The following is a 17877-nucleotide window of genomic DNA, read 5'->3' as shown; positions in this document are numbered from 1 at the left end:
GTTCACCAGAACATGTTTGTRGTYATGCTGAAACGTTATCWCATACCTCCAGTTTCAGAGAAACCRCTCTCTAGTTTCGGGTACTTTATGCTCTGGTCCTGGAGGAATTACATTCTCTCRGTGAAGATCTGCACAGAGCCAATACATACAGAATGAGTCATGGTGTATGTAGATTAAACAGCTCAAGAGTTCCCTGTGCTGTGTTCCCTGCTGCGCAGGCAGCCCCACTACTCCAGAGGGGAAAGCACCATGCAGCCTGCCCCAGCTCTGTGCTTACCGTCCATTGAAACTGTGAGCCTTGGTAACGTAAATAGAAGACTCTCGTGTASTGGCAGTGACACAGTCTTGCTGAAGTGACACAGTCCTGCTGAGTCACCTGGAGCAAACAGCAGGGAATGGCTGCGCTTCACAAGGCGCCAGCCCATGAGATCACCCGTGTCTGACAGGGTGACAGGCAGCCCTGAGGCACATCAGCCCTTCTGGGCCAACAGTCCCAYGAGTAAAACAGCCCGTGGAGAAAAATTAACTCGACCTTGAGTCGGGAAGCGTCTTTCCCAGGGGTTGTCCCGGCGCGACAGCGAAACAGGGTGAGGAAAGTATCACAGAATGGTTTGGGTTGGAAGTCCCTGCCATGGGCAGGGACATCTTCCACTAGGCCAGGCTGCTCAGGACCCCATCCAGTCTGGTCTTGAACACTTCCAGGGATGGAGCAACAACTGGGCACTCCTCTTGTTCGAGTTAGGTGCTTAACTTGTTGCTTAATACTAGCAAATATTATCACTCTTGGTCATACTAACCTGGAAATTATGTGACTGTAAATCAYAAACCGCATCACCTGTCTTTAATGGGGTCAGTGGTATCTCAGCCCCTTAGTCTTGCACCCTCAGCCCTAAGCCACTCAATACCTCAGCTCTCAGTCCCTCAACTCTGAGCCCTTCACCCCAAAGCCCATCTTCCTCCAGCACTTCATCTTTCTCAAATGCAGCCCTTCAGATCTGACCTCTCATCCCTCAATCCTGAGATCTGAGCCCCTCAGACCGGATCCCTTCAGCTTCGAGCCCCTCGTCCCCTCAACACTCTCAACCCTCAGTGCCCTCAGCCCCAAAGCCCCGCCCCCGTCCGGCCTTCTGGACATCCTGCCGTTCTGATTGGTCACAGCTGTTTAGATTGACAGAAGAATCAGCCAATAAAAGTGCGCGCAGCCGTGACGGGTGGGGAGGGCTGCGGTGTGAGGGAGCGGGCGCTCCGCCCCAACCCTCGCGGGGCGGGAGCGGGCGGTGCTGAGGGCGGGAAGGCGCCGCTGTCCCGAGGGAAGGAGCTGCTGCCCGGAGGGAAGGAGCCGCCTTGAGCCCGCCGTGCCATGGAGGACGTGCTGCCCTCCGGCCTGCTGGAGATCTGTCTGCTGGTCGGTGCGCCCAGGGAGCGGGTTCGGGCGCTGCTYCAGGTGAGCAGGGTTCGGGCGGGCGGTGCCGGTGCGTTGGGCAGGGTTTGTCTGTGCAGGGAGCTGAAATACCTCAACAGAAAGTTGTTTTGACAGGAGGACGTCCGGAAAGCAGGGAGAGTTTGGTAGCGCGGTGAGGTCTGAGTTTAGATGGAAAACTCACTGTAGGTTTATACACGCAGGAACAGCAAAACGCTTAACGATGCGTATTCTTTACTGGGTTTTACTCCACGTCCTGTGTTCCTCTGGGAAAAAAAAAAAAAGCGCGAAAGATAAAGGCTGATAACCTGTATCCTCAGGAAAACACGGGATCTAAATCCCCATGAACTGAAGTGTCCTGAGTTCGGCGCAGCCTAAACCATTTGTATACGGCAGGAGCGGATGGATTGGTTATTACTTTGAATATGCGGTTTATAATTTGTTTATAATTATTCACATGTGGGCTCACAATGAAAGCCCATCTCCTCCTGGTTCGGCTTGGTTCAGGTGTGCTGACGGATTTGTTCCATAGCTGCGAGCTGCCCCGCTTTGGGAAGAGCTGTGGTGCCAGCACGTGCGAAAAAAGCCGAACGACTCCCAGGGATCTCAATTGCTTTGCTTGAACTTGAATTTGATTGCGCGCTCTAATAGCATTAGATAAAGAAGTCTTTGTTGGGCTGTTGCTCGTTCGCTCAGGAGACGGTTTTTGCTGATGTCAGCTTCTTAAGTGATAACAGCCAAGTGGAGGTTCACATTCCAGGATCTCATTCATGTGTCCCTTCAGAATGGGAAAACAGTTCCCAAATGTCAGCACCAGACTTTTGAAATCAGTGTGTGCGTGGTGTTCAATCAGAAGTGTGAGAAATGAACCCAAAGGAAGGGGAATTTCTTGTTCATTCCAGTTTGCTGAGTTTGAGCTCACTGCTTTCTAAAAAAAMCCTGTGGAACAACAAATAAAAAATTGGCTACAGAAAGCTGAAGCCGTTCAGATATGCTGATCATGCTGCAGATTCTGAATTGCTTCTWTGCTCAAGATTCAAAAACGGCATCAGAAAATAGTCCCTTCTTTTGTCAGTATTAACTTTGGTAAAGTCCCTGCAAGCTGTTGCACCACATGGTTTTCAGTCACTGTCTTAGCRCAAGCTTATAGATTTACTCCACTTCCTTTTTCTTCTGCAGCGCTATCTACACAAGGAAAGAGTGGAATATGTTTTATGGCTAATTTTAATGAGTGTAGAAAGAAGAGAGTTTATTGACAGAAGATAAGAACATTTCARTAGAAAGTAGTGGAACTCTGATGATATTTACAGATGAAACAGTGGATAAAAATCCTGATAGTGCTTCAAATCTTGGTCTTTACAGTGTGTTGATCCATTCTTAACTGTATTGCAACATAGAGTTATAAAGCCAATAAAGTCAGTGGGCCTATGATATAACCCACCCCCAAGTAAGAAAAGTCKTATGTGACTGACCTGTTGTCAATGGGGACTCCAGGGAAAAAGATACAGTTTTCCACTGAAGCTCATGAAAGAGAAGTTTCTGGTCTGTCATCCGTTGCTTATGCTTATTGCCAAGAAAATTGTCACAGAGATTTCAATTTGAAGAGATCAAAGGCCACTATTTTCAGCTAGAGATTTCTTTCTTAGCACTGGATGTGTGTATTTTGTAAGGATGAAATGTACAGTAATGATGCTTCTTTTCCTTAAGTTGTCTACAGCTATAAAGCTGGGTTTTGTTTTGGCAAGTGTGTGCAGACTGTCTGTGGCATGTSTCAGATTTTCCTACAGCTTCCACTACTGGGTTCTGTATCTGCCCCTCACAGCCAGTGGTACAGAGCTTGTCTCATATTTTCTGGCCCTTCTAATGCTGACATAACCACCAAAACAWTTTTCCTGCTTCTGTAATGCTTTCCTGGCTGTCAAGGTGCCTGAAAGAAATGAGGTGTGATCAGATTGAGCATCAGTCAGCAGTGTGTGCTTGTTGCAGTGAAAAGCACCTGGACAAGCTCTAGAAATGAATCCATGGGAATCTTGGGAGGATCAGCAAAGGCAAGTGCAAGGTGCTACACCTGAGTCAGGGCAACTCCTAGTATTGGTATAGATTGGGTGATGAGGGGATCAAGAGCCTTGCCAGGTAGGAGTTGGGGTTGCTGGTGGACATGCCCTGGCCATGTCCTGGGCTGCATTGAAAGCAGTGAATGAGCAGCCATTGAGAGAGGGGATTTGTCCCTTCTTCTTTACCTGTCTGAAGTGCTGCATCCATGTCTGGGTCCTCAGYRCAGGAAAGACATGGAGTTCTTGGTAGTGGGTCCAGAGGAGGGCCACAGAGATTATTAGAGGAGCACCAGTCATATGAGGAAAGGCTGTGARAATTGAGGCTGTTCAGCTTGAAGAAGAGAAGGCTCTGGGGTCAAATTATTGAGCCCTTTCAGTGCCTGAAAGRGCTTCAAGAGAGCTGGAGAGGGACTTCTGACAAGGGCGTGRAGTGATAGAAYGGGGGWATGGCTTCAACTGACWGAYGGCAGGTTTAGGTTAAATATTAGWGAGAATTTTACTATGAGGATGGTGAGGCACAGGTTGCCCAGGGAAGTTGTGSATATGTCTWCCYKGGAGTGTTCATGGTCAAATTGGGTGGGCCTTTGAGCAGCTTRGTCAAGTGGAAGATGCCCCTGCTCATGGCRGGAGGATTYAAATAACATGATAATTWAAGGTCCCTCCCAGCCTAAACAATTATTAAAGATCACCCAGTTTCAACACTCCTGCCATGGAGCAGGGACACCTTCCATTAAACCAGGTTGCTCAGACTCCATCCAGCCTGACTTTGGACACTTCCAGAGATGGAGCTTCCACAGCTTTTCTGGGCAACATATTCCAGTACCTCACCACCCTCACAATAAAGAATTTCTTCCTAATATCAAATGTRAACCTGCCCTCTGTTGGTTTAAAACCATTCCCTCTTGTCCTATCACTACRACCTGATTGTCCTGCCCAATCTAATTTTTCTAAGGCTTCGTACTTTCCTGGCCCAATTATTTGTTAATGAAGCCACTTCTTTCATGACATTCAAAGTGAAATTAACTGCTTCAGTGGTGGGAAGAGGAGAATGAGATCAAGGAAACACCAGATACCTGAGGTCATGTTCTGATTTGTGGTTTCAACACACTGCTGTCTGTGTCTAAATAGTGCAGTCTTTGTAAAAGTCTGTCTTGTATTGGTGTCCATTACAGCACCACTGTTACAGGAACACTGTCAGTAAATGGGGATGGAATGAAATCCCCCACTTCTGTTTATAAGAAGCYATGTATGATGCAAGGAGATTTGGTAGTAAGAAGCTACAAAAGAGAAGTATTTCAAATTCAAGAAGAAACAGTTCCARCAGAAAAGATAAAATGTTCAAAGAATAGCAGAAACAAGTGCATGTTGTTCTGTTGCTGCCTATTCACTATCCTCGAACTCAAGGAGTAAGAAAATGTGACTTTGGCCGAGACATTAATATGAGCTGACTCGAATGCTGGGGACTGAGTCAGTGGGTCAGCAATACYGCTGACAGTGCTGTTCTGTGGGGGAAAAAAGGTGTTTAATGCCTCTGTTGTAGTTCAAGACATCAAGGACCTGCCATTTCAGGAGCTGTTAGGCTGTGAGGCCATTAAATCKCTGGCTGCCATCCAGCACTTTGGAGCACAGAGATGCCTTAGTGTAAGTCAAGGATTGCCCTGTCAAAGCAACTCTGTGGGAAAACCTYAGCAGGGCAAATCTGCCAAGCTGAGATTGCTACTGTTTGAGAACGTCTGTGTTTTTCTTGCATAACAGCCTCAGGGCTGGGCCTTAATTCTTAATTTCCTCCTGAAATGTTTAGCTGCATGTTAGTTTGAGGTTGATCATGGTGAATTTATGTGTTTCCAGTTTCTTCACTGCCTTTGTCAGSTGCCAGCTAGGGAAATGGCTCTTGAAGTTCTTAGCATGGAAGGATGTGGTATTCAGCACCCCAGCCTGTGATGTACTTTTTAAAGTCATTGCTCTCTTTTGACTATTCCAGTGGATACTTAATCTGAACTTTTCCACTCCAATTTATTTCTAGTTCARCCTCTGTGTTCATTAAAAGAATTTTTTCACTTCTTATTTTTAGTGAAGTAGTTTCTTTAGAGTACCCTATTATAAATGTGGTGTARTTCATAGAGTTTAGGATACCATAAATAATAGATCATGAAGTATTACTTCACTTTTTTCCTGTGATGCTCAAATGTGGGGGGAAAAACTTATTAGTGGACTTTTCTGCTGTGACATAAGAGCTGAGACTTCTGTGTCAAAACTTAGTGSAAGATTGGCTTCAATGAAGTAACAGCTTTCTATGTTGTAGCTATTAAAATAAAACAAAACGGGAAATGATGGGTGAGGCCAGCATTTGTTCTCAAGGAACATCTTGCATCATGTCTGATGATAAAAGTAGCATGTATGCTTCACCTCATCTGACTTAGAAGCAGTTTGCAAAAAGTTGAAAATGAAACTACTTTTTTACCACAGTGGGGCTCGCCTTTCCTGTTTCCAAATATCCGTTGGTCAAACAAAGCTTTTGCTTATTTTTTTAACCCTGCAGGAAGATTTAAAATTGCAATGAAGTAATTGGAAATGCAGCTACTTGGCTTAGTCAAGAATACAAAAAGTGCTCCCAAGACCAAGGAAATCTCTCTGATCTCTTCCTCCCCCAGGTTTTTCATTGCAGGGCAGTGAGAGCTTTCAGGCCAGTTATACTTTGCCAAGCTGCCTGTGAAAAATGTTTTAATTTCATACATGCTCTTGGAATGCCTGTTACACATAGTTATCAGTGTATGGAAWAATTCTCATAGCTTTATGTTTTACAGTGTCTTAAAGTTGTATTTATTGTAACAATGATTATAGTTTTTAATTGTGCTTTGTTAATTGCCTTATAAACATTGTCTTGTGAAAGTCTGTGTTTGGGATTTTTTTTTGGTACATGTTATTCTGACTTAAAACGAAGCTCTTCCTGAAGTTCAACAAATACTTATCTAAGAAGCTCAGCTGTTTGTTTTTCTTTTCATTTATTTGTTGCCTGGTTTCAGTTATTGCCAGTGTTTATTTTAAGTATACCTTAACACTAAGAAGGAGGAAATAATGTTATTTGGTACTTGTTAGTTTCTTTTGCCAAAGGCATTCTATTGTTATGGTGCATTTTGAATGATGAAGGATTCCTTGCCAGCTCAAAATGCCCAGAGTCTTCTCCTTGCACTAATATGTATAAAGCAAAATATTAAAAGGAAAAATCAGTTATTTAGGAAGGAAAAAAAATTCTAAACCCACAATTTTAGGGGTAGAGAAAAAACAGGGGTGAAAATTATTAAAAACCGCCAACCCTATCATTATAAGTGTCAACTTAGTGTATGTTTTTTTTGTTGTTTTTTTTCAATAGGGCACTCAAAGAAAACTCAGAATTCTTCCTCCCCTTGATCCAGAAGTTCTTTCTGTGTTTGTGCCTCCATTTATCAGCAGAGATGATGTTCAGGTGCTTAATGCTGGTAGTAACTTGAATAAAAGCAAACGCCGGTCCTTCCGAAAGAARAAAGAGAGACCCAAGATTGAAAATGTCAAGAGCATCAATGGGGAACAAAATGCACCTGACACAGAAGATGTGACAGTTCCAAAGGGCATTGATCTTATTGCTTTGCCACAGCTCTGCTTCCCAGGTACATGAGGACTCACACTTCTTGTTGAGAACTGTTTTAATGTAAATATTTGTTGACTCATACTCCTGCCCTTATTTTTTAGCCCTTGTTTGTAAATCTTKGTTTGAGTGAAGTGCACATGTGCACACATTTGAAAAATTTTTCCTCTAGAATGGCTGAGTACTCTCTTGCTTTTAATTTGGGACTTTGATATACGTGAAGTAGTGAATATCTCCTCCAGGTTTAATTGGAGAAACTTTAATAAGTGTGTCATTATTGCAGACCTTATTAATATCTTTAAAGAAAAATAAGTGAACTAAACTCATTTATTGTTATTTGTGACTGAAAATGCAGAATGATTCCATTTTTGCTTCTTCACTAAAGTGCAGCTTACAGCCACTGTAACAACKTTTAGTTCAAGTGGACTCTTTATGACATTTTAGTCCCTTAAAATGAGACATTTCACTTGAAATTATGTGTAATTGTCCAATATTTGTCATGAATTGCCTTTCATACARCTGTTGTTAAATATATAGTTAAAAATATTGTTGCTGCCTTCATTCCAGGAGGACTTTATGTAACTTCTGAATCAAAAGAGGACCACATCCATTTCCTGGTYTTCACTGACGTCTGTGGTAACAGAACATATGGTGTTGTTGCACAGTACTACCAGTCTATGCAAGTATGTTATTTAACTCATTCTTTAATTAAAACATATTAAATATATAAAAGAAAACCACTTTGAAAATAATGTGAAGTTTAATTTATGAAATTAGTTTACACATATATTTTCAGGTTAGAAGGAGTACAGGACAAATCTTTTTTTTGATTGCTGTTTTAAGTTAAGKACTTTGGAACATACCACATTAGGAAAAATTGTTATTAATTTCGTTTAGGGGATTTGGATATTTCRGAGCAGGCTTTATTCCTTGGATATTTTTTTGGTGAAGATTGTACCCTGTGTTCTTTCTAAATACATTTTGTGCTGAAATCTTTTTTAGTACAAATGTTGTAAGCTTTGTAGGCTGACATTCTTCTGAAGACCTTAAGTGAGATAGAAATCCAAATCCCTTTGAAATTTAGAGGGAATTAGGTATCATATCTCTAAGGTTCTCAAGAAAATATAAGTCATAAATTTATGATTAACATAAAGACATTAATGTGTAGTTTTCTTTCAGGATGGCTCCATCTCCTCGAATGGGCAGGGCCGTGGGGATGCTGTGCAGACTGGGAAGGTGCCTGTCTGGTTTGTGCCCTTTGCTGTTTGTGTTATATCCAGATACCCATATTTTAATGCCCTCAAGGATTGTCTCTCTTGGTAAGATTTGCTTCTCTCTGTGTTTCTGCTGGATATAACTGCAGGTTTTTAATATCTGAATTTTCATGATGTGGTCAGGAGAGCTGTGTAATGCTAAAGCAGTGGTTAGTTTTATGTTAAGGTAGTGTGAAATGTGTGGSAGAGGAAAAGAAGAAATGCTGTGTCAGCGTTGCCCAGACAGTAAGTCCAAATTCTGAATACCAAGGGAATTAGTAATGATGTTGTCTTCATTTTCTTTAGGGTTTCTTTTAATACACCGATAGTATTGTTTTTTTTTGGAAAAGGGTTAACTGTAATTTTGCCAGTTTTATGAAAATCACTTTCAAAGCACTAAAAGCTTTTTTTATAATGCACCAAGTAAATGTCATAAGAACATGAATATATGTATTAATGAGCAGTTAATGACACTTTAACAAAATAATCCAAGTCACTTGAAGAAGTATAGTGGTTACTTGGCTGTTGTAGAACTACAAGAGAAATTCCTAGGATATGCTGGATAGAAACAGTTAAATAGTCTGCAGTGTAGATGATTTAAACGGTAAGTGAACATGAATCCATCTTGTTATTAAGTAATTTCACTTCCTTTGGGGTTACTTTATTGTTAAATTGTTAAGATCTGTTTGCATCTATTATGCATTAAAACCTCTTCACATTAGGGAACCTGTTGGTGTACTTGGACATTACTGGGTTGTTATTGGACATCACTTGCAGACGTGTGGTCCAAAGGTAGAAGAGGATTTCTTCATTAAATTTCAGTCAAAGCTTTCTAGAGTCAAATTTGAATCCAGTTGCAGGTGTTTTCTTCTTATGCATGAATTGAAAGATGTTGGGGTTTTAGGTTGGAGCTTGAGTCTTCTCCTTTATTCTGCTGGTGCTCATATCCCAAGCAGATGAGCAGGGGAGCATTCCCTGGGTGCCAACTGAGGTGCATCACCAGCCCCTAACCTGGCTCCAGGCCAAATGAGGAGCACTCATTTCTCCACCCCATGCATCTCTTTTACCCCATGCTGTGGATTTGGATCTTCTTGGAGCACTGACTGGCTTTCCCTGGTTTAGATGAAAAGAGCTGTGGAGGAGCAAAGCAGTGCCTACCTCTTGGGCATTTGAGATGTTGGCTCAGAAAGGCTGTGAGATCAAAAATGAGTCACTCTGGCAGCCCTTAAGGGCAATGTACCTTGGCTGTGTAATTTTTAAAGCGTTTGTTATGGGGCTTAATGTAGAAAAGGGACTTSAGCTTGATGGAAATTCAGTGTGCACAGGTCATTATGAAATCAAAATGTTCAATGAAATGAAAGGAAATGTTTGTTTTCCTTTCTCTTTTCCTGCCCAGATCACTTCCCCCCTCCTTTTAAGTCAATTACATCAGCCCTTGGTATTGCAGGAACTGATTCATTTCTGCCTTTTCTAAGTCTCAAATCTCAAGTTCACTGCTAATGTGCATATGGATCTCTTCCAGCTGTGCCTACAGCTGTGGCTACTGTTTCCATTCAGCCATCATAGTTGGATTCCTGCTGCTTTTATGCTGTCAGCTCAGCCTGTGAGAGGGCTCACCTCGCACCAGCTTTCCACTGGGTGGGAAATAGTATGGATTCAGCTTGACAGTTATAGTACTCATCAGTGGTTTATGTGGAGTAGTCATAAGTGAGTAATTTCTTCTCTGAAGTGAGACATTTCTGAGCTGGAAGAAGCAATCAATTAGCAAATGGATTTTAAAAGAGCCCAAAAAGGGAGAAGTGTGAAAAATTTTCAGGAGAATAATGGAAAATTCCAGATGTTGTAAAAGTGTTTCTGGTTCTCCTGTCTGTGTAGAGGAGTCAGGAACCAGGTAGAGTTAACCCGCTAGAGCTGCTTCTGACTTGGGTGGGTATTTTAAATTTTATAATTATTGAAACATTATAATTGAGCACCTATAGTAGGGTTTGGCACCTATTTAAAGCAATAACATCCAAGCCAACTACCTTGGATGCTTTTCCCTTTTTACGGAGTCTATCCTGGTTTCTGAGGGGAGTTCAGAATGATCAGTACCCTACCATCTGAGCTGAAAGTGATTTGAAAATATGTGAATAATTATAGGGAAGTTCAACAGGACAATCATCTTCCATGTTAGTCTTGTGTGTGTCTTCTAACGGGGATTTTTCACAAGCTGCACAGCTCTTCTCCTTTTTGCTGTTGCATCTGGGAGATGGGAGTGTATGTAACTTGAAGGAGAGGGGGAGTGCAAATAACAGAGCTGAATTTGGTGTTGGCGTTTCCCACAGTACTAGAGACTCAACTGATTAGGTTTCCATTWCATTTTATTCTGGGAATTTTTTTAAATTTCATTTTTCTTGATACTACTTAATGGGTCATTTCAGAATGTTTGCCCTTCTGGTTTTGGTGTCTGGTTGTTTTTTTTTTTTTTAGAGAAAGTATTTCACTGTGTGAGAGTACACTTGGGTGGCAGGAAGGGATGGAGAGGTACCATTTTTCCTTATTTTGGTTGTACTACTGAAATGTTTCCACGTGGCATGAAACAGCTGCTGCAGTGTGTGGCTGTTCTGAATGCAGTATGAACAATTGCAGCCAAGACCTCTGTTGTATACTTTGAGCAGTGCCCTGTACTGCTGGAGRTGTTCTGACTTTTGTGACATTACAAAACATTGTGTTTCTGTAAACAAGAAAGGGAGTTATTCTGTCTAATCAGGTGGCCTATGGGTAAAAAATCTAATTAAGTGTTTTCATTGACTGAATGTACTCAAGCAGCAGTGCCTCTTACACTCARCAAATAATAACACCTTCAATAGCACACTTGTATCCTTGGTATGCTGCAGAGGTGTTTTGCAGGATGTTTCAACTGGTTAATCATTCTCCAGTCAGGAGATTTGAAAGCACTTGCTGGTGGACCTCAAACCACCTATTTGYAGTGTGTAGCCCTTTCATTATGAGAACTAGTGCAAGAATGCTGTTGCTTCTGAACATCTGATGTTGAAGTAAATTTAAAAGGSTTCTGCTTCCATTTGGAATGTTATTTTGCAGCAAAAGATTTCCTTTTCTTCCAGAATTCTGCTGTGCACAGATTATTTTCTTTGGTACCTAAGTGCACAGAATTGCCTGTAGGTGAGGTGGTACTTGTTTTTAGTCAGAATAATCATCAAAGGTATTTTTTTACGAAAGTATTACCAGATAAAATCCAGGTTTCTGAACTTTTTCAAGTGGCGAAGTATAGTAGAAATCACAAMTGAAAACTGAACCAAGCTGAGATGCACAGGTAACATCGAGCTATAAAYCCATGTAGGTGCTTTGAACTGCAAGGGGATCTGCAAAGTGTCATCATAGTAATGAAGGTCTTTGTATTCTGTGCCATTAATTTTATAATTGATTTCCATATTGCTAGCACAYAGTGCATCCAAATCCAGAACATTCTGTGTGGAGTGTGTCTGCTTTTCTCCAAAGCAAACAGATGTTCACCTAAATGGTTTCACAGCACAGTGGCTGTTGGATTATTCTACATTTTTTGAAAAGGTTCCATTTTAATTTGAGGTGTTTTGGCACTTTGCACATGTAGTGTTACCTCAATCTGTTATACTGCATGAAGAGTGAAATATTCCTGGCAGTAATCTCCTGGATGAACTCCTGTCTTGGATGAATGAATAGGCTCCATTTAAACAGCAAATCTTCCAACCTGTGTATTCCTCCTTTCAGCTGCCTTGAGAGAAGGTGGGAGTGTGCAAATAGCTCCYAGCATTGAGGCAGTACAAAGGGCCTATTCTGAGCTGCTCTTGCTTTCTGAAACACCTGTCTGTGGACAGTTAATAGCAGTAATGAAAGGTTCATAAACTCCTTAGCTCTCCACTTGAGTGTTTCGGAGATTACTTCATTTATTTCAGCAGACGTTTTCAGTGCAGAGCTGTCAGCTGCTGTTAGGCTTCTTTAATGGGCAGCATGTCCTGATTAGGGAGCTCTTACTGTCCTCTCTGTACATCTGCTGCTTCTCAGTCACATTGTTTCTCTTGTGACATTTACTGAATGTCTCGATAAGAGCTTTTTCTCTCAAAAGGAAAAAAAAAAAAGACAGGTCTGCGTACTCTGTTAGGGAAAATCTGAGGCATTACTAAGTGTGACAGAGTATTCCTTTAAATTGATGGTTCTTCTGTCTGGTTTTCTTTGATAATTCTTAAATTTCCCTTTCTCTGCACCCCTGAAGAGCTGATGGACTTTTTGGGAATATATATTAGAGCCCAGGGCTTTCTTCAAGTAGGAATATAGTAAATTTAAATATCTCATTAAAAAGTACAGTAATATATGACAGAATATGTTTTCTTTCTGGAATCTAAATGCTATGCACAGATAGGATGTCCTAAATTTTTATCTATCTCTTGACCTGTTCAGTTGCTTTCTTCCTGAAGAGAAAGTGTTCTTCTGCAGGAAACCTCTACAAACTGAAGTAAAACCTCAAGGGAGAAAATGACCATATTCAGTTCCTAGTCTCTGCCTGTATTGATTTGCTGGCTTAGATTTTTGATTTTGTAAAGATGTTGGATTTTGCTATAAACATGCAAGTGCATCTTCTATTGAACAAAACACCCTTTGTGACCACAAATATCTAGCTTGTTAATTGTTATATTTCGAAATGCTGTGAGACTTTGCAGTATTAGTTGTGTGTGATTAAGTGTTCAGGAATTGATTTGGTGTATGATACAAACCACATGACCTTTGTTAGGCTAATACAGTTTTAAAACAGAAACATTTGACAGGTTTGCACAAATGTTCTTATTCTTTGTGTGGGCAGGAATGACAGCAAAGCACAGTGTCCATACAGGGCTAAGCCTTATGCTAAATATGGCTCTTGCTTCACATTCCTCTGCAGTCAAACCCAGGTCTTTCCTTCTGGTGCTGTTTTCCATCTCAGAGCTGGTGTCTGATGCTTGGAATGGGAGAAACACCAAGGCACTGTTGCAGCTGGGGGTGTTGGTTCCTCAAGCAGTCTCTATAAGACACTTGCTGTACCTGCACCTCACCATCTCATCTCACATGTGGTTTGAWTTCCTCAGACCATCAAACCACTGCTGTGTTCTCTGATTAATATAATGCAGTATTTTATGCAGGGGAGTACAAAAAAACYCTGCTTCTGACACAGCAGCATCATTAAAATTTAATGAAGCTGCTCAAGTAGCTAATAAATTAGAAATTAATTAGCTGAAATAATAGCGTCATTACTCCTAATAATTTTTTTCTAGATTATCAGCAGAAAGAATTTTTTGTGTTTGCATGTTACTATTGATAAGTAATTTCCTATCATTTAATTACAGCTTACTAGTGCAGCTACGACCTTTCAAGGATTTAGATGTCGAGGAGCACATAAAAGAATTTGCAGCAAAGCTGTTTTTAATCCCCAGCCCACCACCAGGACCACTCCACTTGGTAATTACTCCTCCTGAATTTCATAATCACTTTAACATTATGTCTTAAAAGATACTAAGATGCTGTTCTGTAAACTGCATGACATTCTTGAGTGTCAGGTCCGAGATTGTTGATGTGGAACTGATGTCAATACCTGTGCTTTAAAAACTGGGCAAKGCATTATTAGTAGAGAAAATAACAGTGTGACCCAGGCTCAGGCTGGAGTGCTGGCATACCAGTCATRTTCTTTAGTTTTCAATATTCCTCTGGCAAGGATTTGGCTCATGCCMTYTATTWWKGKKKTGAGATGGTGCCTGGGTGGGTCTGRRAGCAGCAGAAYAGTGTGCAGTGGRTGAAAGGTCCTGGGTTGGCTGCTGCCTGGATAAGACCAAACTGAGAGGGGAAAGTCACTCAGCATTTGTATTCAGTGTTGTGTATTTTTTCTTTTCTGATCCTTCCCAAGTCAAGCCAGATGTCAGCTGGGTCAGTGATTTCAGCATACACTCTGTTATTTACTGCAGTGGCTTCTGGAGAAGCAGTGCTTCAGCCACGGACTTCTCCTTAGCTGCTTTCCTTGATCCTATGATGAGGGTTTAGGAGTGGAGGGAAAATAGCATAGCTGGAAAATATCTGAGTGATTGTCTAAACCAGCTGTGAGTGCTGAAATATGCAGCACGTGCAGGACCTGACCCCCAGAGATCTGAGCTGAAGTATGTGAAACACTGAGGGACCTCATTCCTTTTGGCTTGTTTTATTTTCTTAGCAGGACAACCTATGCTCATTTATTTTGTTCATATTTTCTCTATTTCCTGTATTAATTTAATCAATAGTTTTGATTTTCCAATTGTATCTACAAATGTAARTTCAGTTATTTTGTTATAATGAAGCTAGTTTAAATCTGTTAAAAGATGTTTTTTAAAAAAATTTGCTGGCCAATCACCTTATGAGAAAGAGAGRAGACAAGTCCATATTGATCTTTCAAACAAGTTATTATGTCTTTTAATATTTCCCTCTCTTTTTATTTCACTTTTCTGCAGTATGCAAATACCTGTGTTCTTGCTCTCAATTAAAGTTAATATATTGTAGTTGGAAGTAAAATCCTGAATTAAATGTGCTGTGGGAACATTTTCATTAAGGAGTAAATGGAAAACATCTGTTACTACAGGTATTTCATATGAAACCCCTTCAAATAATAATTCCTTCACGAGAGGATCCAGACAGTCCAATTATTGACTTGGATCTCCATCTTCCATTGCTGTGTTTCAAGCCAGAGCAGGTGCTGCAGGTAAAACTGACTTACACTTTTAAATGTTTTAGAGATTGGCAGTACTGGTAATTTGTAGTTTAGAAAAAAATTAAGATGTTTGTTTACTCAAAAAACTTCATAAAGCAAGAAATTCAGGATAGCGTTAGTTGTGAATATTAGAGATACAGCACAATAAAATACACTTAAGATACTTTGTTATTTATAGACCAAAKCAGATTAAGACATACTGCATTTCTTTGCCTGTGGTTTAGAAACAGGTGCTAAATTTCTTAGATATCCAAGCCAATTGACAGGTGTTATTTTGAATTTCTACAAGATTTATAAAAGCTTTTCTCATGAAGAAAGGGACCTGTAGGAAGGATTGATGACAGTTGGCATGCTTATACAAATAAAGTGTAAATGGTGTAGAAAGACAAAATACAAAAGGCTGTTTGCAAAGAATTTTTTCAGTGCTTCACAGAATCTTAAAATAATATTGACTAGAGTGTCATTTGTAGGTTTCCTGATCCAATTCCCTATTCAAAGGCCACCTGTGAACTTAAATTAGGTTGTTTAAGGTCATCAGTGTCATTAGAGCCGTTTTCTCTAAAAAACCTCATCAGTTCTGAGAGCTGGCAGTACTGCCTTAATTTTTTGGGTTTTGCCCACCTGTTCACATTATGCATAAAAGTAGCTCAAATCCTAAATGGTCTCATGTGGCTGGTGCAGTTTAAAATGGACATTATTTCGGAAATCTGTAAGGTAGCTACTAAAAAAGGGGAATTTGTGAGGCTGAGTTTCACAAACAGATGAAGTATTTGGATTTCTAGTGTATTCTAGATAAATCTTTGCAGATACTTAACACTTTTAGTTTGTTTTCCAGATTATGACCTGTATTTTGACTGAGCAGAGAATCGTTTTCTTCTCTTCTGACTGGGCTCTGCTGACACTCGTTGCTGAATGCTTTATGTTGTACCTTCATCCTCTTCAGTGGCAGCACACTTTTGTCCCTATACTCTCTCAGCAAATGCTGGATTTTGTGATGGCTCCAACATCCTTCCTGATGGGATGTCATATTGATCATTTTGGTGTAGTGAGCACGGTATGTTTTACACCATTACCACTCTTGGTTTTTGCTTGCAGTGCATTTGTCCCCTTACATATTAGGTAGAGCATATTCARTTACTAAGTGTTTAAGTACTGAGATAAACATCTGTTAAGACAATTGCATTTTTTTTTCTTGAATGCAGTTGTTTAGTTATCCATGCAATCTTCTACTTGTAGAAAAAAAATATAGTCTTTTTCTGGTTTACCTCCTTGATGAAATTGTCTGAGGAGTAGGTAAATGAGAAGTAAATACTTTTACAATATAAGTATATGTACAGTCATTCTCTTTTTTTTTGTTAAAAGGAAGCTGAAGATTTGATTCTAATTAATATAGATAATGGAAATATTACACATTCAAAAATGGTTGAAGAGGAGTCAGAGATTCCAGATGTTCCAGCACAAGCAGCAGAAGCTTTCATAAAAAGGTGACAAGATCTTGAAGATGTGTTTATCTTAGTGCATAAATCGTGCTTGATACACTATGTTTTAAATTTAGTATTATTATTATAATAATGATTATTTCATTCATGTAAATCCCACTGTATTTTAAAAGGGCAAATTGAAAATTTCATTTAATTATTATACRAGTGGCTTTAAGCAGTCATAATCAGATTATTTTGTGACAACTGAAATGTTTGTTTCTTTTTTATAGTGATACAGATTATACTCTGAGCATTACAAAGACTGAGTGCCCTGTGATTTACTTGAGTGGGGCTCCCTGGAATCTTGTTAGCTTGTCAGCACTTGTAAATCAATCTTGCACTTCTCTAGCTATAAGATGCATGGGCCTAAATGACTATTTTTTTTTWAAAAAAAAGGTATGAAAAAAGAGGCTGGTGTTAGGATGTAAGTTAATAATTTTCTTCTGTGTGTAGAGTGGAGGGTCTGCAGCTGCATTATGATCTGGAGCTCTGCCATCTCCGAGCCAGTACTGACCTTGGAGAGCTCCAAACCCGCAGAAGGGCTTGGCAGCAGAAACTGAACATGGATGTGCAGGAAACTATGTTGCAGTTAATCGTTAACATCTTTAGGTAAGTGGATGTAGAATTTTCTGTTATAAGAGCATATGGTACTGCTTAAGACACTTGAAGCACCAGTGGAAATATTCTCATTTTGTCCTACTTTATAGATATTTTGTAGAGCTTAGGTGTTGTTAGGGAATATGAGAGGGAGATCCTGTGGCCTGCTGGAATGTGAGTCATTGATGTTTTGATACCTATACATTGCTAGAATATCTAAGGTAAAACTGTTCTAATTTTGAGCTTGTCTTTCATAGGAAGATTTCAGGAAGAGAAGTGCAGTCCATGGAAAAGCTTAGGGCCCCATAGGGGTATTAGTCAAGGACACAGTCTTGGTCACTTGTTAGAAGAATATGAATTCAAATCAGGACAGGGTAGAAGAGCTGAAAGCAGGAACAAGAGTTCAGAMCACCTGGGTGTGTTTGGAATGAGACTGGATGAGATACCTGGAAGAGTGCTGCCACCTAAGAATGAAGCAGGGATAGGAGCTGTTGAAGCTCCAGGACAAAGTGTTGGCACTAGAAGGAACAACAGGGCTAGGACTTGGACTCAATAATCTTTGTTGGTCACTTACTACTCAGGGTGTTCCATAATTCTCTGGTAAGAAATGTGGGGTTTTAGGTGTRTTTGGGACTGGCATTTTAACAAGGATGTGGCCTCTTGCTGGAGGTGGTTCTCCTCTTTGCATCAGCTGCTGGATTGCACATGTGA

At 40.5% G+C, this 17877-nt stretch overlaps 1 protein-coding gene across 1 annotated transcript in view; it reads left to right on the top strand.

Moving 5' to 3' along the window:
- The first annotated feature begins 1267 nt into the window (after window positions 1-1267).
- The window catches only part of DENND3 (DENN domain containing 3), a 30176-nt gene continuing 13566 nt past the window's right edge, over window positions 1268-17877 (top strand). Inside the window, exons 1-9 of the mRNA XM_057369156.1 lie at window positions 1268-1444; window positions 6845-7118; window positions 7664-7779; window positions 8276-8415; window positions 13704-13815; window positions 14960-15079; window positions 15924-16142; window positions 16451-16572; window positions 17023-17178. Of these exons, the coding sequence (XP_057225139.1) occupies window positions 1361-1444; window positions 6845-7118; window positions 7664-7779; window positions 8276-8415; window positions 13704-13815; window positions 14960-15079; window positions 15924-16142; window positions 16451-16572; window positions 17023-17178 (1343 nt within the window). The 5' untranslated portion in view covers window positions 1268-1360. The remainder of the gene's footprint in view (window positions 1445-6844; window positions 7119-7663; window positions 7780-8275; window positions 8416-13703; window positions 13816-14959; window positions 15080-15923; window positions 16143-16450; window positions 16573-17022; window positions 17179-17877) is intronic.

This window comes from Malurus melanocephalus, unplaced genomic scaffold, assembly GCF_030028575.1.
Source record: "Malurus melanocephalus ecotype Western Australia unplaced genomic scaffold, MMel_1.1 scaffold_104, whole genome shotgun sequence".
NCBI lineage: Eukaryota > Metazoa > Chordata > Aves > Passeriformes > Maluridae > Malurus > Malurus melanocephalus.
This window is presented reverse-complemented; position numbering and strand designations above follow the sequence as displayed.